We start from the raw sequence: 25,428 nt of genomic DNA, 5'->3' as shown, positions 1-25,428 counted from the left end.
TTGGATGAAATAGAGGAGAATGGGCAGTGCTGAAAGGTTAGGCTCATAATGATTTGGGGATGAGCCAAAGGCAAGGATGATATACATTTGCCCTCACTTAGACCATAGTTAGTTGATGAGGGTGTTATTCTGATCTGTCTTACATGTTGGAGATTTGTGAATGTTCACACAGCTTGAAATATGTGGTTTTTCTTTGGTGGCAATCTATAGATAGATGGCGAGGCCAGCCAGGCTACTTTAGTATCACTCTAGGGCTTCAGTCTTTATGCCCATATTTTTGAACAACATGATTTAGGAAGAAATTACTGGTATTCCTTGATGAGGTTATCCCTTACATTTCTAATATTTCTTCCAAACCAGTAGTAGAGATGCTTGCTTTTTAGCTGCCTACCTCTGAAATAAAGATATATCTTGAATATATGTTGTTCTTGGTTCACTGTCACCTCTCTGGTCCTGTACTTCGCATGGGATTGTATTTGTTTAATGTTCTTCATTTTATTTTTTTTGGCTGCTGTTCGGTACCAGGGATCTGAACCCTCGACCTTAGTGGTAAAATACTACGCTTTAACTCAATGTGAGAGATAACTGGCCAGCCTGATATTCTTCATTTGAAAACAGTCCTTGTGAGACCTGGACCTTTGCTGACTGGAACATAGCCAAATTAACAGATCTGTTTATGAATTCAGTGAATAACTTTAACTTGCTTCATTTATTTAGTTAGTTACTAAGCAATTTTGTTAGGAAGTCACCTGAATTTTCTCATGGCTCAAACTATGATTTGGAGATTCCATCTCACATAGTATTGAAAGATTTTGTTATTGAAGCCTGTCTATGTTTTTCCTACTAACTTGCAGGATATGTGTGCATAGATTATGATGTGGTACAAAAGTGCTATGATTGTTGTAATCATTTTTAGCCTCTGTTATTTGTTTAGTCAAGAAAACATTAAAAAAATTGTCAAGTGTATGATTGCTGGTGATAACCTTGGCCAGCAATTTGAAGAACACAGTTTTTCCCTATCCCACTAAATGACCTTACTAACACTTAGCAGATGGTAAGTAATATTACCCTTTACTGTGTACTTATGTGCCAGACATCGTACTAGATCCTTCACATTTGTCTTTTAACTTAATCTTCACAAGAACTTTATGAGGCAGATGGTACTGTTACTTTTATTTTACAGATGAGGAAATGGATGCCCAGAGATTTAGGGTCATTCAGCTATTTAAGGGGTGGAGCCAGAATACAAGTCTAGGTCTGTCCGATCCTGAAGCAGAATTTGTGACTGTTTGCATTATGCTGGTGCCTAGAGACAATTATTTGTTTAATATGTATATATTTATAATGTTGGCTTGATATTCCCAGGTTATCCGGTATTGGCTCCTGCAGCTTACTATGACCAAACTGGTGCCCTTGTGGTGAATGCAGGAGCGAGAAATGGTCTTGGAGCTCCTGTTCGTCTTGTAGCTCCTGCCCCAGTCATCATTAGTTCCTCAGCCGCACAAGCAGGTGAGGTTATGTCTTAGTGGACTCCTGTCAGAGATCTAAAAGGGTGACTGATGAGATTCTTAGAGTATGTTGAAATATATTTTATCTGACAATTCTCAGCATAGCAGTTCTGCCCTATAATATTTCAAAGAGAGAATCAGAGGCAACAAGTGACCTTGGTAGATTCTGATTCTGTTGATGGGCATGTACCATTTGGTTATAAGTAAAGACCGGCTCTACTAACTACATAGGAAGTTGCTTTAAACAGAATGGCATGGTTGGCAGAAGTTCAAGACTAATTTCACAGAAATCCAAGTAATTATTTCAAGATAATTTTGGAGGGGGTGGGTGTTTTTTGGCATGGGGCAAGGTGGAGGAAGTGGGAAAGAAGAATGAGAAGTGGCAGAGTAATACATTTGGTTAAAGAGAGTAAAATATGCTAAAATAGGAATTTCAGATACTTTGGTATATGAATGACAGTGTTTCTGGGAAAAAACCTCAACATAGATACTTATAGAATTTGAGATTTTAGGAAGTAGTTGTATTTAATGGGCACATTTGTTGTTTGTACCCTTTTAAACTACAGGCTTTTAAAGCTACCAACATAGTGAACTTGCTCCACTGGTATTTTGACTTCAAATTGAAAGTAGAAATAGAACTTCAGATGGAGGGATCAAAGACAGATTTGTATAGTTCTTTACAAAGTTTGTGTCTGCCTTGAAAAGATAGGCAGCATTAAAAGGTTTTTTTTTAAAAGGATGAAAGTGTAGTTTGGACGTGTGGCCAATCCCTTTCATAGCCATACGGTTCACTTTCTTCTTCATAGCTGTTGCAGCGGCTGCAGCTTCAGCAAATGGAGCAGCCGGTGGTCTTGCTGGAACAACAAATGGACCATTTCGCCCTTTAGGAACCCAGCAGCCTCAGCCCCAGCCCCAGCAGCAGCCCAGTAACAACCTGGCATCCAGCTCTTTCTACGGCAACAACTCTCTGAGCAGCAATTCACAGAGCAGCTCCCTCTTCTCCCAGGGCTCTGCCCAGCCTGCCAACACATCATTGGGATTTGGAAGTAACAGTTCTCTCGGCGCCACTCTGGGATCAGCCCTTGGAGGGTTTGGAACAGCAGGTAGAAACCAGACTGATGTGCTGTTAAAATTGAATTTTAATAATTTTTACAGTCTTTCTAGAACATTGACAATGCATGGCGCCCTGGACAGAAACCACAGGCAGATCTGGACTGAACCCTGTGGGAATCCAGCCATCCCACATAATCTTTGAGATGGTGGACTGTTGAAATCAGGTTACACATTTGGGGTCTATTCCAGGTCCATACTTATGTTGCCGCTTATTTATACTCACATTGTCAGTTTGTTTTCAGGGTTGAAAACCAGGGGACATTTTTATAGGCATTGAGAAGAATGTGGAGGGAACCGTAGAAGTGTGGATGCTAAAAACTGAGTGAGGAGGAGTCATCAGAGTTCATAGGGCTGAGCACTCCATAGTCAGATGGAGCTGAGTAGTCGGCCTGCAGGCCTTAAAGAGTTGAGAGTTTTCTCCAGTCTTTTGAGCAGAATTAAGGTAGACATTGTGGAAATTGGGAGGATGGATATTAGACCAAGACATTTTTAATGTTTTGATAGAGGAAAAAAAGCAGGAATGTAGTAAGGTGAACAATGGGATAATTTCAGAGGTTTTAAAACAATGTGATCCCAAAACAGAAGGGCATAGTTGAAAGAAAGTATGTTAATTGGATTTGGGGGGTAGTTGTAACTCTCCATTGAACCCACTGAGAAAACAGGCTTTCATATATAAGACTTGTGTAGTGGGGCAGTACCCCATTTACGAATCTTTGTCTATATTCCATTTTTCTACTAGAACCTTTGGGTTGATGAAAGGCATTCTTTCAAGTCCATTTTCTTTCACCTTTTCCGTAGCTCATGTGGCCGTCAGAGCTTTTTAACCCTTCCCATCCCATAATATATGACACTAAAGGAAAGTAAATTTGGCATATGTATGATGGTTTGAACAGAAGTTTCATGTTAACCTGAGCCATGTCCTCTTTATTACTTTATCTGCCCCTAGAACTGCTACATTAACAGTTAGGCTGTCTCTGCTGACAGATTTGCGGTGGTAAGGAGTCTGGATCAAAGCGTTAGGAACAGGTCACTGGGCTTGTTCTTCGAAGAACAGGCCTGCTCTTATCTGCATTGTTTTAATTCCATTTTAGTTGCAAACTCCAACACTGGCAGTGGCTCCCGCCGTGACTCCCTGACTGGCAGCAGTGACCTTTATAAGAGGACATCGAGCAGCTTGACCCCCATTGGACACAGTTTTTATAACGGCCTTAGCTTTTCCTCCTCTCCTGGACCCGTGGGCATGCCTCTCCCTAGTCAGGGACCAGGACATTCACAGACACCACCTCCTTCCCTCTCTTCACATGGATCCTCTTCAAGCTTAAACTTGGGTAAGAATCATTAACACCACCTTGAACTCTAGCAATCTCTTGCCACTGATGACATTACAAGTACTTTGCACAAGCAAAGGACAACCCCTTTATCCCAGAAGTGTCCTAGGTGTTCTTTGCTTTCCTTAAATACCTCATGTTATTTAGGCTATATGTATAAATAGTTTAGCAGTTTTGGATTTTTCAGAGTTTGGATACATCCCCCATATATTCACTTCAGCTTTAGTGTGAACGTTTTGTTCTTTGGTTATTTCTGAGAGTCTTTCATTATAAACACAATACTGGCTCATTTCAGTGAGCCTGGAAAACACACACAGAGAAAAAGAATTTATTCACCTAGTAACATCACTTGAAATACCACCACAATTAATATTTTGCATCATTTCTTTTCAGGTATCCCCCTCCTTTGTGTATGTGTTTAACATCTTGCTTTTTCACATAAAACGTTTTATTTAAAAATTTTTACCAAATTCTTAAATATTTGTAAATATACTCTTAAACTACACAATATGCTAATGAGTAAATGTATATTTCCCTGTGATATATTTACGTTGATTTATGTATGGGATTTTAAGAATATTACCATCTAGAGTCTAGAAAATAAAGAGGAAAAAGAGGATCCCAAAGAGCATCTGTAAGAATGAAGAAAAAATTATATTTGCATTTTTGGTGGCAAATCTCTAAGTCTTTTCAGGAGATGGGAAACATGGTGCACATTCTGCTCCCCCAGTTATTTATCAAGTTTGTATTTTGGAATATTGATTTATTTCCTAAATGGGGAAAGTTGAGACCTAGAAGTAGTGATTATAAAATTTATCATGCAAACCAGGACACTAAGTCCATGAATGGACTCAGAAGTGAAGACTGACTAAAAACGAATAGGATGCTTTCAATTTAGAAAGACAAAGACTGGGAATTGATTTATAAAAGTCAAGAGAAGTCTGAAGTGGGTAGTATAGTGAGTTATTCTAGAATTAAGAGTGATGTCTCTGAGTTTGAGAGAGTTTTAAGGGAAAACTATGCTTATATAGTACATATTCGTGTGTGTATTCTGAAGTTTTATATAGTAAGAACTACTGTTGTAGAACTCATTGTCTCATGTTATATATGGACATTTTTATAGAAAAGTTGCAGGGACATTCCTGACTGGTAGGTTCATAAGGCATGAATAAGGGAATGGGGTGCATTACAACAGTGTTTCCTAGTGACAGAATGTCTGGCTTTAAAGACTGATGATTAATGCAGAATCAGGAGGGTGAAAGTGAAAGTCCGAGTTTGATATGTGGATAGAAGGAAGGAACTAACTAACATTCACTGACCTAACATTTACCTGCTAGTGTTAATAGTTTGGGTCCAATACATATAACTCTGGAATTTATAGGTATTATCCACAATGTTACAGATGTGAAGAAACTGCATCTCAGGACTTAATATCTTGCCTAGGTCATCTCAGATTTGAACAAATTTAGAATTACGCCCTTTTGACTTCAGAGCATGCATTCAATGTATATCCTATTACAAGATATGACCAGGATATATTTTGAACCAGTGTATCATCAGACCCAGAAATATTATCTTGATATTTCTTGGTTTAAACATTTGAAGTATGTTATCCCATATTAAGTACTAAATAAACAAACAATGCAAAAATTTTTTTGTAAAGAGCCAGATAGTAAATGTTTTAGTTTTGTGGACCAGATTGTCTCTGTAGGCTCTGCTGTTGGGAGTGTGAAAGGAGCCACAGACAAAATGTAAATGAATGAGTATGTAGCTATCTTCTAATAAAACTTTATTTATAAAAATAGGTGGCAGGCCAGATTTATTCTGTGGAATGTATTTTGTCAGTTCCTGAACTAAATGCTCTGGCTCTTGGTGTGTGAAAATGAAGCTGGGAATATTATATGTGTGCATGGTGACTTTCCTCTTTCAGTGTATTAGCAATTTAATGAAATACTTTTTGATTCATGTCTTCCCTGTGAAGTAAGAAATAACTGTTGGTATGAGTTCATTTTTTGTTTTAATGACTTTTGCTGCCTGCCTAGTTTTATGTTTAACATATCTTCCCCTTTAAAAAATTTACCTCGTTGAAGCAGCATTGGATTTGCCATTCCTGAGGAACACTATGTTGTGATTGGTAGAGCTTTTCTTCAGCTCAGTCTGTTTCCTTGAGAAAAGGGCTCTTCTATCTATGCCTTAATCTTAACCTAAAGGAAATATAGGTCTGGTAATTGGTTTCTAACAATGTCCATACAAAGGTCCTAAAGTCATTTTGGTGCAAGAAACTTAATATTTCTTTACCGATTATGTATTGAGCCACACCTAATATGTCTTCTGTTATTACTACTACTTTACTGCTACCACCGGCCATCAGTTGTTGGATAACAATCAACCATACTAAGCATTTTGTTAACTCTTCTACATGTGGAAACTTAAGCTCAGCATAGTTTAATGAATTTCTTAATACAACACAGCTAGTAAGTGTTTGAATGCACGTACCTTCCCATATCTCTGTTGTACCAATGTGGATCTTTTCTCCATCGCATAGTTTTTACAATTCCTTCCAGTAGTCAGATGTGTTAGGACATTCTAAAAATATCAGTGACATAATTTTTCTCATTATTCATTCAGCAATCACTGAGCACCTACCTAATCTTCAATGATGTTTCATTAGTAATAGTTTAAAATCCAGACTTAAAAAACAAACAAGACAACTTTATTGAGTTATGTTTTACATATAATGATATTCACCCATTTCAAGTGTACTATTTAACAAATTTTAGTAACTTTGAGTTGTGCAATCATTATCATAAATCCATTTTAGAATACTTTTCATCTCCTCAGTAAGATCCCACATGCCCATTTGCGGTTAATCCCCATTCCTACCCCAGCCCCAGTCAATTACTGATCTACTTTCTGTCTCTAAGTTTGCATTTTCTGTACATTTTATGTAAGTGGAAACATATAGTATTTGGTCTCTTCTGTCCGGCTTTTTCCCCTTTGTATGCTTTTGAGACTCATTCATGATATAGCATGTGTCAGTAGTTTATTCCTTTTTATTATTGAGTTGCCTTCCATTTTATCAGTGTGGTATGCATTTTGTCTTTCACTCACAGGTGATGGACATTTGATCAGTTTTTGGCTGTTAGAAATAATGCTGCTGTGAACATCTGTGTGTGGGCCTTTTTGTGGACATGTTTTCATTTCTGTAGGAGTAAATTTGAGAAACTGCCAGACAGCATTACAAATTGGTGCACCATTTTACATTCCTACCAGCAGTTATATAAGGTTTCCAGTTTCTCTACACTTCCTCACCAACATCTGTTGTTGTCTGTCTTCTACTGGGCATGAAATGGTATCTCATTGTGGTTTTATTTTTTATTTCCCTGATGACTAATGATGTAAAGCATCTTACTGTGTGCTTATTAACCATTTGTTTATCTTTGGACTGTCTGCTCATATTTTTTTCCCATTTTAAAATTTGGGTTGTTTGTCTTACTGAGTTATTGAAGTTCTTTGTACATTGTGGATACAAGTACAGATATGTGCTTTGCATATATTTTCTCCTGATCTTTTGTATTTTTCATTTTTAAAATGGTGTCTTTTGAAATGCACTAGTTTTTTACTTTAATGAGGTCCAATTTATCATGCTTTTGGTACAGTCCTTAAGACGTCTTTGCCGAACTCAAGGTCTTGAAGATATTCTCCTATGTTTTGTTCTAAAAATTTTATTGTTTTTGCTTTTACACTTAAGTCTGTGATCCATTTTGAGTTAATTTTGTGTGTTGTGTGAGGTAAGGAGTCATCTTTTTTCATGTGGTTATCTAGTTGTTCCAGCACTATTTTCCTAAGTAAAGTTTTGTAATTTTGTGTGTCTTATGCTTCTTTTGTTAAATTTATTTCTAGGTATATATGTTTTTTGATGCTATTACAAATGGAATTGCATTCTAGTTTTATTTTTGGATTGTTTTTTTGCTTGCTTTACGATTGGTTTTTGTATATTGATCTGCGATTTTGCTGTAGTTGTTTATTAGTTCTAATGGTTTTGCATGGGTTCCTTAAGATTTTCTGTATAAAGGATCATATCACCTGAGAATAAAGACAGTTTCAAATCTGGATGCCTTTTATTTCTTTTTCTTGCTTGATTGCACTGGGTGGAACCTCCAGTACTGTGTTAAATAGAATAGATGAGAGCACACATCCTCACCTTTTTCCTGATCTTGGGGGTAAAGTGTTCATCTTTTACCTTTAAGTATGATCACAGTTGGCTTTTAATGGATGCCCTTTATTAGGCTGAAGAAATTTCCTTCTAGTCTAAGTTTTTTTTTAGAGTTTTTACCCTGAGTGGGTTTTGGCTTTTGTCAAATAATTTTTCTGCATTTACTGATGATCATGTGGTTTTTATTCTGTGAATATGGTATGTTGCATTCATTTATGTTCAGATGTTAATCCAACCTTGCATTCCAGGGATAAATCCTACATGGTCATGTTGGATTTGGTTTGTTAATATTTCTGTTGAGAATTTCTGCATTTGTATTCACAAAGGGTATCTGTTATTTTCCTTTCTTGTGATTTCTTTGTGTGACTTGGTATCTGGGTGATATTGACCTTATAGCATGAGTTTGAAGTATACCACTCCCCTGTATTTTCAGGAAGAGTTGTGGAGTATTGGCATCATTTCTACTTTAAACATTGGTAAAATCCACCAGTGAAGCCATCTTGGCTTGGGCATTTATTTATGTGTGGTAAGATTTAAAATCACTAGTTCAGTTTCTTTACCTCTTATAGGTATTACAGGTTCAGATTTTGTAATTTTTCTTGAGTCAATTTTGGTAATTGGTGACTTCCTAGGAATTTTTTCATTTCATCTAAGCTGTCAAAATTGTTGGCATAAAGTTATAACTTTTTAAAAAGTGAAATCTTCTTTCTCACAGTCTCTTCCTTCCATTTACCCTGTACATATATACACACACATGAATGTGCATGCTTGGTAATACATATAATATTTTTTTGTGATCCTGAGCAAGGCAGATACTGCAAGTATTTATTTTGCTTGGCTTATGTATGTGTTATATTTCTCAATTTAACCATACTATTTTTGTAATTATTAATGTTAGTTAATAATATTATCATTATTATTAACCACTAGATCTATAGCCCTCATTTGTAGCTTATATGTGGGTTAGATGAAGCCATTAGGCCCTCACCTATAGCTAAAGCACCCATTTCTAGTAAATTCTGCCTCCTATCTCAAAAAGAAAAATAAGGGATATGAATGTGTCTCAAAAGTCTGTTACTTAATGGCTTCATGTCCTTGCTCCTCATAGATCTCTTCATCCTATACCCATCCCCTCCCCATCTACTGGAATGCTTCTCCATGCTTTTGGGTTTTCTGCACAGTACCCAGGTTATACCATTTAAAAACTCTAAGGCATCAAGAGGTAGCAGATACAATTTATTACATGTTTAGTATCCCTTATCCCAAATGCTTAGGACCAGAGTAGATTTGAGATTTTTTGGAATTTTGAAATATTTGCAGAATACATACCAATTGAGCAACCCTAATCCAAAATCCGAAGTACTCCAGCGAGCGCTTATTTTGAGGGCCATATCATTGCTCAGAAAGTCTCAGATTTTGGAGCATTTTGGACTTTGGATATTTGAATTGGGGATGTTCAACCTGTATTAAGCGCATAGTTGACAATCCCTGGGCTTTTCATGTGTCCTGGAAGAGAGTATGTGCTTGTTCATTCCTACATGGTTGAAATCCAGTAAAAATGAGCTCAAAAGTTCAAAAGAGTGTACTCATTTAGTTTTATTATCATGATAGAATTACTGTCTTCCCAAAATTTATTCTTTCTGTCCTTAAATTCAAGGTTCTATCTTCCTTAATCTTTTAGGAAAAGCAGACTCAACTGCAAAATGCCTTTTTCTGTCCTTTTCTGAACTGAAATAGGAGTTTCTAAGTTATTGGTCAGTAACCTGTACTAATTTTTGGTTGTTTGCCTGTCACATATGTGCCATTAGATACTTCGCTATTCTGAATTGAAATGCAGTATTTTGTGATTTCACCCTGGTTCTCCTAAAGAGAGTTATCCGTAAAACTAACCATTTGGAAATTAATGTTCTTTGCAGTTATTATTATCACGCAGTAAAGACCATCAGTCTTTGGCTTATTTTAATTTAGGGCTACCTTGTTGTGGTATTAGGGAGTGAATTGGGGAGAACTTATTTTTAAAACATGTTGATGAGCAGTGTTGCCTCTACCTGTATTAAAGACAAAGCCAGGTGTTGGGGACCTAGGGAATTTTTCTTTAAAGTTGGGAAGGCAGGGCTTTGTCCATTAGGCATCTTTTAGATCTGTGAGTACAAAAAACAAACAAGAACACTCCACATAGCAATAAGATGGAATACTAGATGGCCACTGGCAGAAAAACATTTAATGAAAAAACTGAAGCACATGTTAACATAGATAAAACATTTAGATCCTTAATTTCAGTGGGTAGTTGTCATAGGACACAACCCTATGAAATCCACCACTGTCACAATACTGTAGAATACCATGAAATCACTAAGAGACTCCTTTGAAGGTCTTATGAGAAATGTTCCTTTTAAAACAGGGATTGCATATTCAAGCACCTCCAGGGCCCAACTCTAGGGCTATAATTGTTCGTGTGCAAGTACGTGTAGGTGTGCAGACTATTGTGAACTGGAAAATACATTTTGGCATATTCCCCATCTAAATGAGATTCAGTCAACAAATATTTACTGATGGTCTACTATTTGCCAGGCATCTTTTCAAAAACCACCGCAGAACTACAATTTTAAGCAAAAATTTAAGCATTGGTTTATGTTTAAAGAAATATCACTTGGCCCAATCAAAAATATGTCTGTGGACTGTCAGCCTGCCATTTAGTATCTGGGAACTTCTCTTTTCCATTTCAGGGTTTTGCATACTTCTTTCTTTCTCAGTAATAAAATCTGTGTGTGTGCGTGCATGCGTGCGAGTGCATGCGTGTGAGCGCATACACGCCCACCTGCCTCCCTGTGTATATACCTGTCTGGCATCCACAAAGATCAGAGCCAAAAATCAAAACTTCAGGGCAAATGTATAAACCTTTATTGTAGGTATATTAACTGTTATTTACTCTAGCCCTTTGTGTTATGGATTAGTCAGTATGTTTTTGGCCACAGTAACAGAAAATCCAACCAGTAATGGCTTAAACAATGAGTGCATTTGTTGGCTTGTATAACCAGAAGTATATGATAGTGCAGTATTCAGGATTGGTTTGTCCCATCATTCAACATTGTCACCAAGGACATAGTTACCTTCCAGTATACCTTCCACCTTGGTCAGTGACTAGGTTCTTAAGATACCTTTAAATTGTTTTAAAAACTTCATGTGTTTGTGCAATTCCTTCTTAGGCATGTTTGTTGGTATTGCCACACTCTCCCAGCCCCTACTGGCCTACCTTATTACCACCTCTTTGCACATTTCTCCCTAATCTCAGACAGGGAAGAAAAAAAAATGTTTCTGAAATGGAATAAAGAGTAGTCATATGGCTGCTTTCATTTCATATAAATCTACTTTCTTCCTTTCTTTAGAAAAATATTTTCCATTTAGGTTAAGAAATACTGTGGAATTTGACAAGAATAGCAATGTCCTGTAGAACAAGAAAACTTGAATGTAACTAAATCTGACAATGAGGCTCATGTAATTGCAAGGGCCCTAAACCTGTAGTCAAGAGCCCTGTTCTAAATTCTGGTCATGACAATTTTGGGTTTTGTGTCTTTGGATGAGCATTTCATCTCTGTGGGCCTTAATGTCCTGTTACGTAAGTGGGAATTTAAAACTCCTTTTCCAAAATGCCAGTGAGAATTCCCTAGAGAGTTATATTAAAAACTTTTAGCAAAGAGCTAGGTATAGGACAAATACACAGTAAATATTTTATAAATTTTAACATTGAGCCATTTCCTTTTGGTTTCATCACTTTCATTGAGACCCAGACCTTTGAAACTGGGCCCTGGACTTCTGTGGAGAAGTCCCAAGCCAGGTCTCTTTTTGTAACAACCATTAAACTACAAACCAGACATTCATTAAAAGTCATGAAGATGTTAACAAGCAGTTCATATTGGGCAATTTTCCCCATGGATTCTGAATTTTGTTATTCATGTAAGCTCTTTGTGGTTTATGTGGTATTTCTTACCTACTTTGCTTTTTTTTTTTTAAAAAAAAAAAGAGTAGGAAAAATCAACTCCAAATAGGCTCCATATCCTTTTTATAGTTCAATTTAAAGTTAAAAAACAGACAAACAACCGTTGTTTAAAAAAAAAGATTGAAAAAATATACTTGTTATAATTTATAATGCTGTTTTACATTTTGGTGTAAGCCTTTTGGTCCTCACTTTTATCTGTGGGATTCACAATTATTATTCCCTTTTCATCAGTCAAACCAGCAGCATTAGTGTCATAAAGGTTGTTGCTTCTGTAGTCATTTCAGGCTCTGTACCAATAGAAATTGTTTGGGGCTACACATTTGTGATGAATAATTTAAAAACCTTCTATTTCAAAGTATATCTCCTTTTTTCTACACCTTATGTCTAATCCTTGACTTGGGATATCTTAGTGATTTTCAAACTTCTATTCTGAGACAAAGTGATTCTTTCAAAGAAAGATTTTTGAGGGTCCCCTATATAAAACAGACTAATCTAGGTACCCTGATTTTTTAGGGTATGTTTCAGTTGGGAGTGATGGTTATTTAAGAATGGAAGAAATCTCTGTAGAGCTTAGAGTGGAAAACCCACTGAGATTTCAGTGCGTTTTGTATTTTCTGATTCCATACTGTTGGTCATCAGGTGCTGGGTTTACACAGTAGGCACGATTTCTCCTCATTTTATTTGCTAAGGGCTTTGCTAACCATTGCTCTATTCTTGCTAACAGTCTACTATTAGTGGTAAAAGCATCCCCCCCCTCAATCTTTGTGCAGTAGTTTCCTTCCAGGTTGTTGAGTTGGCCTTATGAAAGTCCTGACATTAATAGAATTGTGTCTTAACACAAAAGCCAACAGAATTGAAGAAATCAGAGATGATGCAGGCTTTATATGTGGGATGATTTTTCTTCTCTTGAATGAAGTTCCTTAAGAATGGTCTTAAGTTCTTCTATTCTGTAATCTACAGGAGGACTCACAAATGGTAGTGGAAGATACATCTCTGCTGCTCCAGGCGCTGAAGCCAAGTACCGCAGTGCAAGCAGTGCTTCCAGCCTCTTCAGCCCTAGCAGCACTCTTTTTTCTTCCTCTCGCTTGCGATATGGAATGTCTGATGTCATGCCTTCTGGCAGGAGTAGGCTTCTGGAAGATTTCCGAAATAACCGGTATCCCAATTTACAACTGCGGGAGATTGCTGGACATATAATGGAATTTTCCCAAGACCAGCATGGGTCCAGGTGAGGACTTGGCTTTGGCACTTAAGGTAACTGAAATCTTAATGCCTTAAATTCCATTCCTCAGATAGGTATATGTTAAAATAAGTGTTCATATAATAATTTAAACAAAGCATGCCTCTTAGTATGCTTCCCATTATTTATTTCAAAGGGATGTGGATATGAGGGTCACCAGATAAACAAGTGTTTAAAAATAGCCTTTAGTCTGGATCACATTTTAAAATCTTTTTTTACCTTTCTGAAAGAGTAGCTTGGTGTTTCTAATTCATAACAATCAGAAATACTTAACACAAAGTTATGCACACACTTTGCTACTTTATGTACAAAGAATCTTTTGCTCTCAAAGAGACATTATTCGAATGCAACTTTGTATCTCAGCACTTAGGAGTAAGACAACTCTATCACTTTTCTTTGCTGTTCCTCTCTGTAGCAGTGAGAGTCTGTGTAGAGGTGAGAGAAGAGGCTATTATAGAAGACAGAATCTGGCTTGGGTTACCCTTTCCTGTTTGACTGCTCCAGTGGGCTTCACAGAAAGGGAACCTAGTCCCAGGGATGATTCATAATTATTGTGACATCACCCATCCTTCTTTCCCATTTCTCTCCTTTTGCATTTCTTTCTCTTTGACTGTGTCCAGTGAAACAGTTTCTAAAGAGCCTACCTCCTTAAGTTCTCCCAGCTTGCTAGTGGGCAAGGATTTCATGGTTGAATCTTGTAGGCCCAATTCAGGGACAACATGATTTTCCCAATAGTCACCTGAACTAAAAAAGGCAGACTAAGTAGCTACTACTTCAGAAGATAATGAATACTGATTTGTATGAATATAAATTAAAGAATATAGTAAAGACCCTATGCTTTGAGTTCATTAACGTGGGACTAGTCCAAAAAAGACAAGTAGAGTTTACCCTGTGTTAGGCCTGCCTCCACCCCCTCCTTTCTTTTCCCACCTCCTTTTTTGTCTTCCCTGCCACTCTGCACATAAATGTAATTTTTTACATGTCCCCTACTGTAATGAAATATGCTAACATTAATATATTTTTAAAAGCTCAGTTATGTTAGGGGATAATTCCCCTTTTAGAAATTCTTTCTTTAAGTGAGCTCAAGTGATGCATTCAAATAATACTTAATTTATTGTGTGCATTTGTATATGCACACTTATACATACGGTTTCTGAACTGAAACAGTTCATAAGTCAAGTTACCCATATTTATTTCCAAGTCTTCCTTAAATGCTGTGCTTTTTCTTTGTACTTCAGATTCATTCAGCTGAAACTAGAGCGTGCCACACCAGCTGAGCGCCAGCTTGTCTTCAATGAAATCCTCCAGGCTGCTTACCAACTAATGGTGGATGTTTTTGGAAATTATGTTATTCAGAAGTTCTTTGAAGTAAGCCTTTGTTCTTCTTTACTTTGACTTTAGAGAATCTCCAGAGCATTTTGATTTTCACTAGCTTTTTAAAGAATAGCAATCCCATTCCAGTCCTTAAAATGAAGTGTGTGGGATCTTTCTGAAGAGCTTTTTAGTGTTTTTCCAACTATTAGCAGCACTCTGTCTATTCTATATGGTTTAAATACTCAACCAGATGATGCCAGTCTATTTTGGAAATGTCTTTTGAGAACTATTGTCCTCATTTAGGACCCAGCATGCTATTTCTTATTGTTGTAATAGTTATATTAAAAATGTCACTTTTGGAGGAAATAGTCCTTGTAAGGTTATTTTAGCAGGATCACAATAAAATATCATGAAAAATGAAATTCAAAAAATTGTAGAGAATTGTCTTTGAATACCAGTGCCAATATTGTTCGTCATAAGCTAGGGTCATGAGGATTGTTAAATGCTTCTTCTTGGTAATCCTTTGGCCTTGGTTCCTTATTTTACCTGTTAATTTGAATAATGTCGATTTTTATTATCATTGTTTTTGGGATGAATTAATGAAATTGTTTGGATTAATGTCTGTTTCCGCTAATAAATTAAAATTTCAGAGAGGCAGGGATATTTTTCTTACCATTGTAGGTAGACCTCGTTCCCTGGTGTTAGCATTCCCAAATTATGAATCCAGAGTGGCTCAAAACATTGAGATGAAGAATCGGGGTGGGAGGAGATATGTAACTCTGTCCCTTACTTGCCACAAGACAGATTTGTAAGCGTCTAATATCTTATTTTGTTTGATTTGTATGAATATTTTAAAAAGGCTTACTCACAACCTTTACCTTCCCAATTTTTCTTATGAACACTTATGTTCTTTTACGCTAAATTCTCCAGTTGTGGACTAAGAAACCAATCTAAACAGCTCTTGTGTTTAGAATGTCTTATGTTTAGAATTTTATATTTTAGGATGTCTTTTTACTGCCATTTTGTCACACATATAAAAATACAGAGCTCTCCAGCTTCGGAGGCTGATGCTGCATGATGTGGCAGAATGTAGGACGGATTACAGCCACGTGATTTGGGGCAAGCTGGAGAACTTCCCTGGACCTTAGTTCTGTTTTATGGAAAATGAGGAAGTTGGGCAGGTTGATAATTCATACTCTCTTCCATTCTCATTATGATGCTATTCAAATGAAAATAAAAAGCCAAGGATGGAAAATCATTCTAAGTAGAATTTTAATATTGTATAGCCTTACCTCTGACTAACTTTTCTTCTCCCAACTCTGTTGCCTTGTATGAATAGACAATGTCAATTCTTGGAATGATGTAGAACACTAATTCAAAACAGAGTGTCCATGTGTGCTTTGGCTTAAACTTCATGTAGATGAAAGAACTTTTCAACTTGTGGGCCTCAGACATCTGAAGTGCTGTAGATTTGCTGAAAGAAGTCCTTGCATCTTCCCAAGACATTGTCTAGAACCCTAAAGAAACATTGTGTCCCACACATGTTATTCATATAGAAAAAATGTAAGCACTCTTGTAACTAATGGAGTATAGATTTATATAATAGTATGAAGTGAATTATATTTTAATAGTATTAAATGAATTAATGCCAACTTTGAGGAATTTGCTTAGCAGATACTAGTAGAGAAACTACTACTGTTGGGTATCCGAGAAGTTTATTTAATATTAAAAAGGGTTTCTCATAATCAGAGGCTGAGAACGACTGGCTTAAAGAAACAAAGGCTATTTAAAAGGTTTAGTTAATCATAGGTAACAGGGGGGATAACAGAGGTTATGCTTGTTGATGCAGAATAAAGAATGCTTTCCTTTCTCTGGTTTCTTTCCTTCTACCTAAGTAATGGTGTTCACCCACACATTATGTCTAGTTCGGCAGCCTTGAACAGAAGCTGGCTTTGGCAGAACGGATTCGAGGCCATGTCCTATCGTTGGCACTACAGATGTATGGCTGCCGTGTTATCCAGAAGGCTCTTGAATTTATTCCCTCAGACCAGCAGGTAATTGTAAGTTTCCCCTTTAACTTTTCTCTTGGTGTTTGATGTTTCACCATGGTATATGTAGTGAACCCTGTAAATCTGTCAGTCTTTAGTTTTCTTTTACAGTTTTATTTTGGTGATTATGGCTGCCTTTCTGTGCATGGCAAGCATGAATTGTGCAATTAATTCTGTAAATTTATAGTGGATCAAGTGTCTTGTGTTAAAACGAGTGATTTCCAACACTTTTCCCTTTGATCAGAATTTAGACTGTAGTAGGTGCAGTTTTACAGGTGAGTAAGAATTTAAGCAGATAAAATGCTAGTAAGTTGCCATTTTCTCAACCTGAACTGAACATTCCAACAAACCAAATATTCATCCAACGCACCTTCCATTTTTCTTCACTCCCTACCTCTTGTTCTTTCATTCCGCCAACATTTATTGAACAAGTTCCTGCCCTTGCAGTGCATTGCCTGGCACATTGGCCTGAAGCCCACTCTGGCCACATACCGGTGGCACAGAGGTGACTAAGACCTGATCCCTGCCCACAGAGCACAGTCGAGTGGGGAAGAGCAATGGTGAGCACATGGGTGGGGGGGGCCTTCACCCTGCTCACAGTCTCTGAGGGGCAGCTTTGCAGGAGAAAACAAGGCTAAAGAAGAGCTAGACAGGGAAAAGGGACAGAAATCTGAACAGTTGGGTGCTGTGAGTGGGGAGCTGACACAGAGATCACCTGAACAGGTTCACGGCTTGAGGATAGTCATGGAGCGGATCCAGCCAGTACTGCACAGGCCACAGGGCCCAGGAAGCAAAACAAACCTGCAGGCAGGGTATGCTGCAGCTGTGCTTGTGCTAGGCAGGGCCACGAGCCTCAGGGTGCTTCTAATCTGAACCCTCAGCCTTCTTGAGAGGTTGGCCATTGTCTGGCAATGATGACCCACTTGCCCTCACTGAGAACAAAGTTCGGTAATGAGAGTCTTCGTTATGGACTCAAGTTCTGAGCCAGACAAGATACCCACCACCTCCAATTCAAACCGAGTGTTTTCTTCAAATATTCAGATCATTATTAATTTTAATTTTTCCTGGACTTTTCATGGATAGTTGACTCTTTCCTTTTTAATTTTCTTTTTTTTGTCTTGATCATAATGCCCACTTGCTGAAAGAAAGCAGAAGTATGCTAGTTTCTTATGTGTTTTTTCCATCTTTGCCTTCTTCCATGAATGTGGTGTATCGTTGATTTTGTGTCAGCTTTTCAAATTGTACTGTTTTCTAATTGGACATAGTTTTTGTTTGTTTGTTTTTAAAAAACCTCCCTTTCCCTAAGCTATTGTTCTCTTCTATCTTATATTTCTGTATATCTTTCTTCTGGTTGTGTTTCTTTGTGGTGTCTTTTTCTGGGTGTGAACTACTCTTCCTGCTATGGATAATTTATTGTTTTCTAGATACAAGTTTATTATTTTAGGTGAAATTAACTCATCTCTGGTGTAAGTTTCACTTCCTTGGATCGAGAACATATTCAGGGATGCCACCTCTCCTTCATTTTGTTTATAAGTGTTTCTTGCTATATATGCATTGTTCTCTATTATTCCCATAATTATATTTCCCAAGTAAATTATTCTCTTCTGAAATTTGATTAGCTGCATCTCTTACTTTTTGCTTCTTTAGTCCGTGTAATCTTGATTTCCTTTAGTCAGATGCTATCTTAGTTACTTTGACTTTCTAAACATCTCAGGGATGTAAGACATTGCGTTCATTTACATCAGAATAGTGTCTTGTAGTCTGCAACAACATAAATACAGTCAGCACTGTGGAGATAATATACAGAGACTGGAGACAGCAGGGAAATTGGGCAGCAGGCACCAGGGCACAGCCATGATACAGGCATTTAACTTCTACAGACCTGAGGGTTCTTCAGTCGAAACAACATGTCTCTCGTTCTATATGTTCCCTTGTTGCCTTCACTCATTCCCTCTGCCCCCGCCCCCCATTGCCTGTACTCCCTGAGTTTGTACACTATTCATTAATTAACTGAGAGAACCATTTCTGCTGACTTTGTAGTCCCTGTAGCCTTGTGGAAAGATCATAGATGTTGGAGTCACAGCCTGGGCTAGAATTCTGATTCTGCTACATTTTTCGTATGTTTGGGTGGAGGGGGTGCGCAGGATAGTATATAATTGACAGTTGGTTTACTGACACACACTCACTTACCATACACTGGAGCCAGTTTGCTTGGGTTTGAATTTTGGCAGTCTGGGTCTGTGATTTTGAACAAGTCTTTTTGTCTGTGCCTTGGTCCACCCATCTATAATAGTTTCCACTGCCTAAGATTCTTAGGAGGATTCAGTGAGTTAAACCATGTTAAGCACTTAGTGGTATGCTTAACCTAGGGTAAACTCTAGATTTACTACTGTCATTATTAGTAATACATAACTTACAGGGTTGTCATAATAAAAACATGATGAATTGTATTAATTATTGAGTACAGTGTACAGACAGTCCCTAACTTATGATAGTTTGACTTACAATTTTTTTACTTTACGATGGTACAAAAGCGATATGCATTGAGTAGAAACCATACTTTGAATTTTGATTTTATTTTTATTATTTTTATGTTTTATTATAAAATTATTATTATTATTATTATTATTATGAAGTATGCTTTGTGTTAGATGATTTTGTTCAACTATGGGCTCATATAAGTGTTCTGAGCAACTTACTTACGGGGTTATCAGGATATAACCCTGGAACATCTGTATTTGATATAGGCTCCTTTCTATATGAAGATGTCTACATTTTTTAAAAGTTACAAGAGATCTTTTCCAAAGTAGAGATCCTTTTGTGTACTGGTTACTGTTAGAGTAAATTTTACTATATAGTAAATTTGCTAACATACGTAAAAACTCAAGTCCTTATCTGTTGCCATGTTGTCATCGTGCCACAGTTGAGTTATTCCACTTTTATCACCATAGGTTCCCTGTTCATTGTTTTTATGTTTGGTAAGGAGAACATTGATTGTCCAGGTGTTTGCTTGCTGTGATTCTGGTATGCTTGCTTTCTTTGTCTCCAATAGAATGAGATGGTTCGGGAACTAGATGGCCATGTCCTGAAGTGTGTGAAAGACCAGAATGGCAATCATGTGGTTCAGAAATGCATTGAATGTGTACAGCCCCAGTCCTTGCAGTTTATCATCGATGCATTTAAGGGGCAGGTAAGTGACTTAGGAGCAAAATAAGGGAAACAAATTGCAGGTGTTTTCATTGTGAGCAGAGAACATGGTAGGATTTGTGGCATGTCCTGAACGTGCTTATTGTATTTTATCATTTATTTATTTATTTTGGTGGCTGTCCAATACAGGGATCTAAACCCTGGACCTTGATGTTACAACACTGTGCTCTAACCAACGAAACTAACCACCCAGCCCCCTTATTATATTTTAGACTGTAGAAAAAATAATTTTGTCCATTGGTATCAGGTACCTAGGTCTGTGTTTCCAATTCTCTTCCCTGAGCTGTCTGTGGGCCTTCTCTCCATCGTTAATGCAGATGTTTGCTCACATAGGGATAAAACACTGTCATCAGAGTTGTTAAGATGAGGGCCGGCCCGTGGCTCACTTGGGAGAGTGCGGTGCTGATAACACCAAGGCCCCGGGTTCGGATCCCATATACGGATGGCCGGTTCGCTCACTGGCTGAGCGTGGTGCTGACAACACCAAGTCAAGGGTTAAGATCCCCTTACCGGTCATCTTTTAAAAAAAAAAAAAAAAAAAAAAGAGTTGTTAAGATGAAATCTCATATGTGAAGAATAAATTTTTCCCTTGGTTAAGTACTATTCTGATGTTTAAAATTTTTTATTACTTCTTAAAATTGAGGTCATTTACAGAACTAATCTTGCAGGTCATCCGTGAATATATTTTTAAAATATGAGAAGGTGTGCTTCTTGCTTTAATTTTTTTGGAGGGGATGGGGATGCCCATCAGGTTGATTTGAACTGTATTAAGTGGCCATATAATCAGAAAGAGCTTCTAATTTCCCTTATTTACCTGCATGTTAAAAGTCTGTTGTTAGCAGCAGCTTTCAAGCAGAGTTACTACTTTCATATTCTTTCCTTTTTCCAGAATTATCTCAGAATTGGCTATAGTTGTTAGTTTCCTTTGCCAGAAAGCAACATTCTTTTTTTTTTTTTTTTTTTTTGTCTTTTTCGTGACCGGCACTCAGCCAGTGAGTGCACCGGCCATTCCTATATAGGATCCGAACCCGCGCCGGGAGCATCGCTGCACTCCCAGCGCTGCACTCTCCCGAGTGCGCCACGGGCTCGGCCCCAGAAAGCAACATTCTCATGGCCTCCTAGTTTGGGTGGAAAAGGAGAGTAAGACATCATCTTTTTGAATGTGTGAAATTGGTCTTTTTTAAAAAGGGGGGAGAAAATGGGCAAAGCTAAGTAGATATTTCAGGTGTAGTTATGAGTAGGGCTAAGCGTAGATTGAAATGTAATTTAGAATTCTTTAGGTTCTGCAGTTTGTTCAATTACCACAATAGTTGGTGATAATATATACAATACTGCTGATTACAGACAGCAACCCAGGAGGTATTGGGAGTTTCTGAGTTCATGAAAAAAGGGTAGATCTGTTTACTTTAAAATTAAGATCTTACATTTATTGAAATATACAACAAAAAATGTAAAAACAAGCCACTAAATGGGAGAGAATATTTTCAAGATGAAACTGTCAAAGAATTGATAACTAGAATATGTAAAGAACTACTGAAATCACCAAGAACAATACAGTATAATGCAAAAATGAACTCAAAACACAAATTGACATTTCACACAAGAAACACAAATTGCCAGTAGACATATGTAAATATACTCAATTCCTTTAGTAATGAGGAAAATGCAAAATGAGACTGTTTTCTCTACCCATCGATTGCTATGTGCTGGCAGGAGTGTGGAGTCTGGTACACTGCCGGTTGGAATTGGCACAACCATTTTGGAAAAATAATTGAGTATCTTTCAGATTTCTACATAGATATTTCCTAGGTTTATACCTGGTGAAACATCTGCACATGTACACTAGGAGAGCTATTTAGACATTTAAAATAGCATTATTCCCCTGATAGGAAAAGACTGAGCAATCCAGATGTCCATGAGTAGGGCTTTTTTAAGCCAACAGCATCTATACACCTATACAGAAAAAAACTACAGAAACCCACAGTATTGTAAGTAAATATTGGATATAGAATGTTGAGTGAAGTAAATCAAGTTACTCCAGACTGTGTGTAGCATTTTTATAAAGCTAAACTCAAGCAGAACGATACAGTATACTATGTAAGTATGCAGTTGTAAACATAAAACTACACATATAAAATCATACATAAAGCATTTAGGGCAGAGACTAGCACTTGGTAAACATCCAGTAAATGTTAGCTATTGTTATTGCTCTTATTATCATTCTTGTTCTTAATTACAGATCTGAGGGGTCTGTTGTTCAGCTAGGAAGGGCAGAATCCAGATTGGGCAGTCTGGTTCTAAAGCTCATGTGCTTTTTTATTGCTCCAAACCTAACAAAAGAGGAAGCCTTTCTTATTGCTGAAAAACGCCCCAGTTAAATTCAGAACATTGCATTGTGGTTGGTGTGGTTATGTGAAAGCATCCAGGATTTGATTCTAGCTCTTCCTTTTTCTGTTCTTAACCCTATCCTTGGAGTCTGTCAGTTGACACTGTTGACTCTTAACATTGTGTTTTTATGACCTTTACTTACTCTCTGGTTATTTTTAGGCTTTTTGGAAAAGTCCTTTTCAGCCCTTTATATACATTTATGAGTTCTGAAACAGTTAAGCAGTGGGTTTATTTACATACACACACACCCCTTATTTCTAGAGAGAGCTTAAATGCCATTAAGCTCATTTGTGAAGATCAATGGGATAATGTATATAAACAATATTGAAGCATTGAAAGTGGTGACTGTCATTTTTGCCTTTTTACCTTGTGTTTGTCGGCCCTAGGTGTTTGCTTTGTCCACGCATCCTTATGGCTGCCGAGTGATTCAGAGAATCCTGGAGCACTGTCTCCCTGACCAGACACTCCCTATTTTAGAGGAGCTTCACCAGCACACAGAGCAACTTGTACAGGTAGTAGAGTTGCCAGTAGAGGAGCTGCAAACACCTGTGGGCTTTTGGAAGCCCAGAGTTTGTGTGTTTATCAGCCTAGGTATTCATTTCCAGAAGAGGTTAATGGTGTTAAGATTCAAGTGCCCATTGAATCTTTTGAGCACATTTTCATTCATTGCAGCTTGGCTTTTGTTTTATGAATGTGGGTAATGAATATAGCCCTGGCCTTGGGGTCAGGAGATCTGGCTTCCAGGACTCTGTCATGGACTAGCTGTGTCACCTTAGGTGGATCATTTAATCCCTCTGGTTTCAATTTCATCATTGTCAAATGAACTAAGTGGATTAGTTGATTTCTTCTTTCTGTCTTTGATACTTTTTCTACTTCTAACATTAATGATTAAATAATTAGGTGTGCCTGTTTTGTTAGACATTAATGTTTCCAGTTTTTCTCTGTTATAGATAGGTGCAATGAGTCATTTGTACATTTCTATTTGAGAAAAATAACTTTTATTCCCCCCCCCCCTTTGTCATTAGAACGTAGGCCTACTTTTTTGTATTTAGTAATTTATGAAGAACCCAAGTAGGACTTTGGGGCATAGATATTTCATTGTCTAGTAATGTATCCCTGTTTTGTAATGATACGGAAAACTGTTACTACTTATTCATTTTAAAAATTCTCGCGTGTGTGTTAGTATTCAGATAAGCCATCATGGTGCTACAAGAAAGATAGGTGTTAATCAGATGTAAGGACTTAGGTAACCCACAGAACTGGTTTTCACATAAATTCAATTTTGATTGTTGCCTCTCAAACAGGATCAATATGGAAATTATGTAATCCAGCATGTTTTGGAGCATGGTCGTCCTGAGGATAAAAGCAAAATTGTAGCAGAAATTCGAGGCAATGTGCTTGTATTGAGTCAGCACAAATTTGCAAGGTAAATACTTTGAGTTACATGAACTGTTTTCCAGAAGAAAGGATTAGTAGTGTTTCAGCTATAGAGAGAAAGAATGAATTGTCATTCTTTTCTTTTATTAATGCTTGATTTTCTAAGTATACATAGCTTAAAAAGTCAAATAGTTATACTACAAAATATAAACCATAAGAAGTCCTTCAGTGGTCTCCCTCCCTTAGAATCAGCCACCTTGGAATCTGGGGAATATGTTTCTGAAGAATGTAAGTATCATACTTCCGTAAACTCAATATTGCATTAACTTATGTTTCAAATTGTGAAATGTTCTTTACTCAGTTTCCTCACTGTCGCCTGAAGGGAGAGGAGTTTAGCATATCTGCTGTAGGCCTTAGGATTTTTATAATCTCTTCTCCAGTCTTTATATTGTGCAGGCTCAGGAATGAAATGCACTGGTTATTCCCAGGTTGTGAAAGGTGTTTTAGGTAACTTATAAGTAGCAGAGGTTGGAGAAGAAATTAATGGCCTTTCCATGGGGTTAGTGGTAAGGACTTCTAAGTAGTTTCTGTATATCCTACTGCCCATATAACAGTACTTTCTATTTTTGGAATATTTTCTTCTCTTATTTTTAGGATAAATTGCAAGGCAGATAGGACTCATACATCCTTGATGTTTTTAAATTGTTCATTTTAAATTTGTGAACTCTTTGAACATCACAGCATGAAAATGGAGAAAAGAAATGAAAGTACCTATAGATCCAATGTCTCAAAGCCTAACAATATCAGGGTGATCTCTTAAGACCTTATTTTTTGTTTGTTTGTTTTGTTTTGTTGACCAGTTGCCAGGACCAGAGAAGCAGGGGTCAGAATCTCTTAGGTCTCTTCCTTGGGTCACTTTCCTGTTTACTTTTTTGTTCAGATTATTTAATTTCTCACCCTTGGATACAGAGTGAGTATTAATTAATATTACAACAGATTTGTGATCTGGTAATGACCGAGTAGCTATGGTGGGACCAACCCTTCCCACTGATAACACCTATGAACTGTGGACAAAATACAAGAATTACCTGAATTCTTGTATTTTTGTGACTTCAGGTACTCTCTAGTACCTGAAGGCGCTAGAGAGTGACCAAAGCAGGTAGACACCAGAAAGGAGGTGGTTGACATTTGGAAGAAGAGAATTGTGCTGGGGAAACTTCCTATTTTTAATGGCTATTAGCCTGTGGGAACCTCCCAGTCTGTTCCATGCTGGGCAGCTAAAACTGGGATAGAAAATCTCCAGTGTTCCTAGAGGGCAGAGTTTAGTGTAACCACAACAAAGAGAGATCCTGGAAAGGAAGAGAACCAGAGAGGGAGAGGCCCAATTTTAAACTTCCCAAATATCTGGCTGACCCCTGAAACACATTTATGTGGAGTAAACTCAAAACAGCCCAATTAAATCTAAAATAATTAAACTGAGAGGCTGACTGGTTAGCTCAGTTAGATAGAGCACACCTTGGTAACACAAAGGCCACGGGTTCACATCCCCATACTGGCCAGCAAAAACCAAAACCAAAAACAAAAACCTGAGATTTCATCTTCTATCTACTGCATGGGAGAAGCTTGCAGTTTGGGAAGGTAATTCTCTTTGGAGAAACATAATGGACCTCTGTGTTTCTATGGTGTATCATT

General features: G+C 37.4%; 1 protein-coding gene and 2 non-coding genes across 13 annotated transcripts in view; all 3 read left to right on the top strand.

Annotated features, from left to right (window-relative positions):
- PUM1 (pumilio RNA binding family member 1) overlaps positions 1 to 25,428 on the top strand; it is a 121,653-nt gene that overhangs the window by 87,726 nt on the left and 8,499 nt on the right. For 5 of the 11 annotated variants that reach the window (XM_063103889.1, XM_063103888.1, XM_063103881.1 and 2 more), the window contains 9 exons: positions 1,366 to 1,509; positions 2,315 to 2,611; positions 3,713 to 3,949; positions 13,123 to 13,390; positions 14,641 to 14,770; positions 16,642 to 16,776; positions 19,817 to 19,954; positions 22,746 to 22,871; positions 23,664 to 23,785. In XM_063103889.1, coding sequence (XP_062959959.1) covers positions 1,366 to 1,509; positions 2,315 to 2,611; positions 3,713 to 3,949; positions 13,123 to 13,390; positions 14,641 to 14,770; positions 16,642 to 16,776; positions 19,817 to 19,954; positions 22,746 to 22,871; positions 23,664 to 23,785 — 1,597 coding nt within the window. The remainder of the gene's footprint in view (positions 1 to 1,365; positions 1,510 to 2,314; positions 2,612 to 3,712; positions 3,950 to 13,122; positions 13,391 to 14,640; positions 14,771 to 16,641; positions 16,777 to 19,816; positions 19,955 to 22,745; positions 22,872 to 23,663; positions 23,786 to 25,428) is intronic. The other 6 variants (XM_063103890.1, XM_063103883.1, XM_063103882.1 and 3 more) reach the window with 4 other exon arrangements.
- LOC134385367 (small nucleolar RNA SNORD103/SNORD85) lies at positions 67 to 142 on the top strand. The gene has a single exon (XR_010024347.1). It is a non-coding gene; the product is annotated as a small nucleolar RNA SNORD103/SNORD85 (small nucleolar RNA).
- Positions 17,669 to 17,753, top strand: LOC134385366 (small nucleolar RNA SNORD103/SNORD85). Its single transcript, XR_010024346.1, has one exon. It is a non-coding gene; the product is annotated as a small nucleolar RNA SNORD103/SNORD85 (small nucleolar RNA).

Source organism: Cynocephalus volans, chromosome 8, assembly GCF_027409185.1.
Source record: "Cynocephalus volans isolate mCynVol1 chromosome 8, mCynVol1.pri, whole genome shotgun sequence".
NCBI lineage: Eukaryota > Metazoa > Chordata > Mammalia > Dermoptera > Cynocephalidae > Cynocephalus > Cynocephalus volans.
This window is presented reverse-complemented; position numbering and strand designations above follow the sequence as displayed.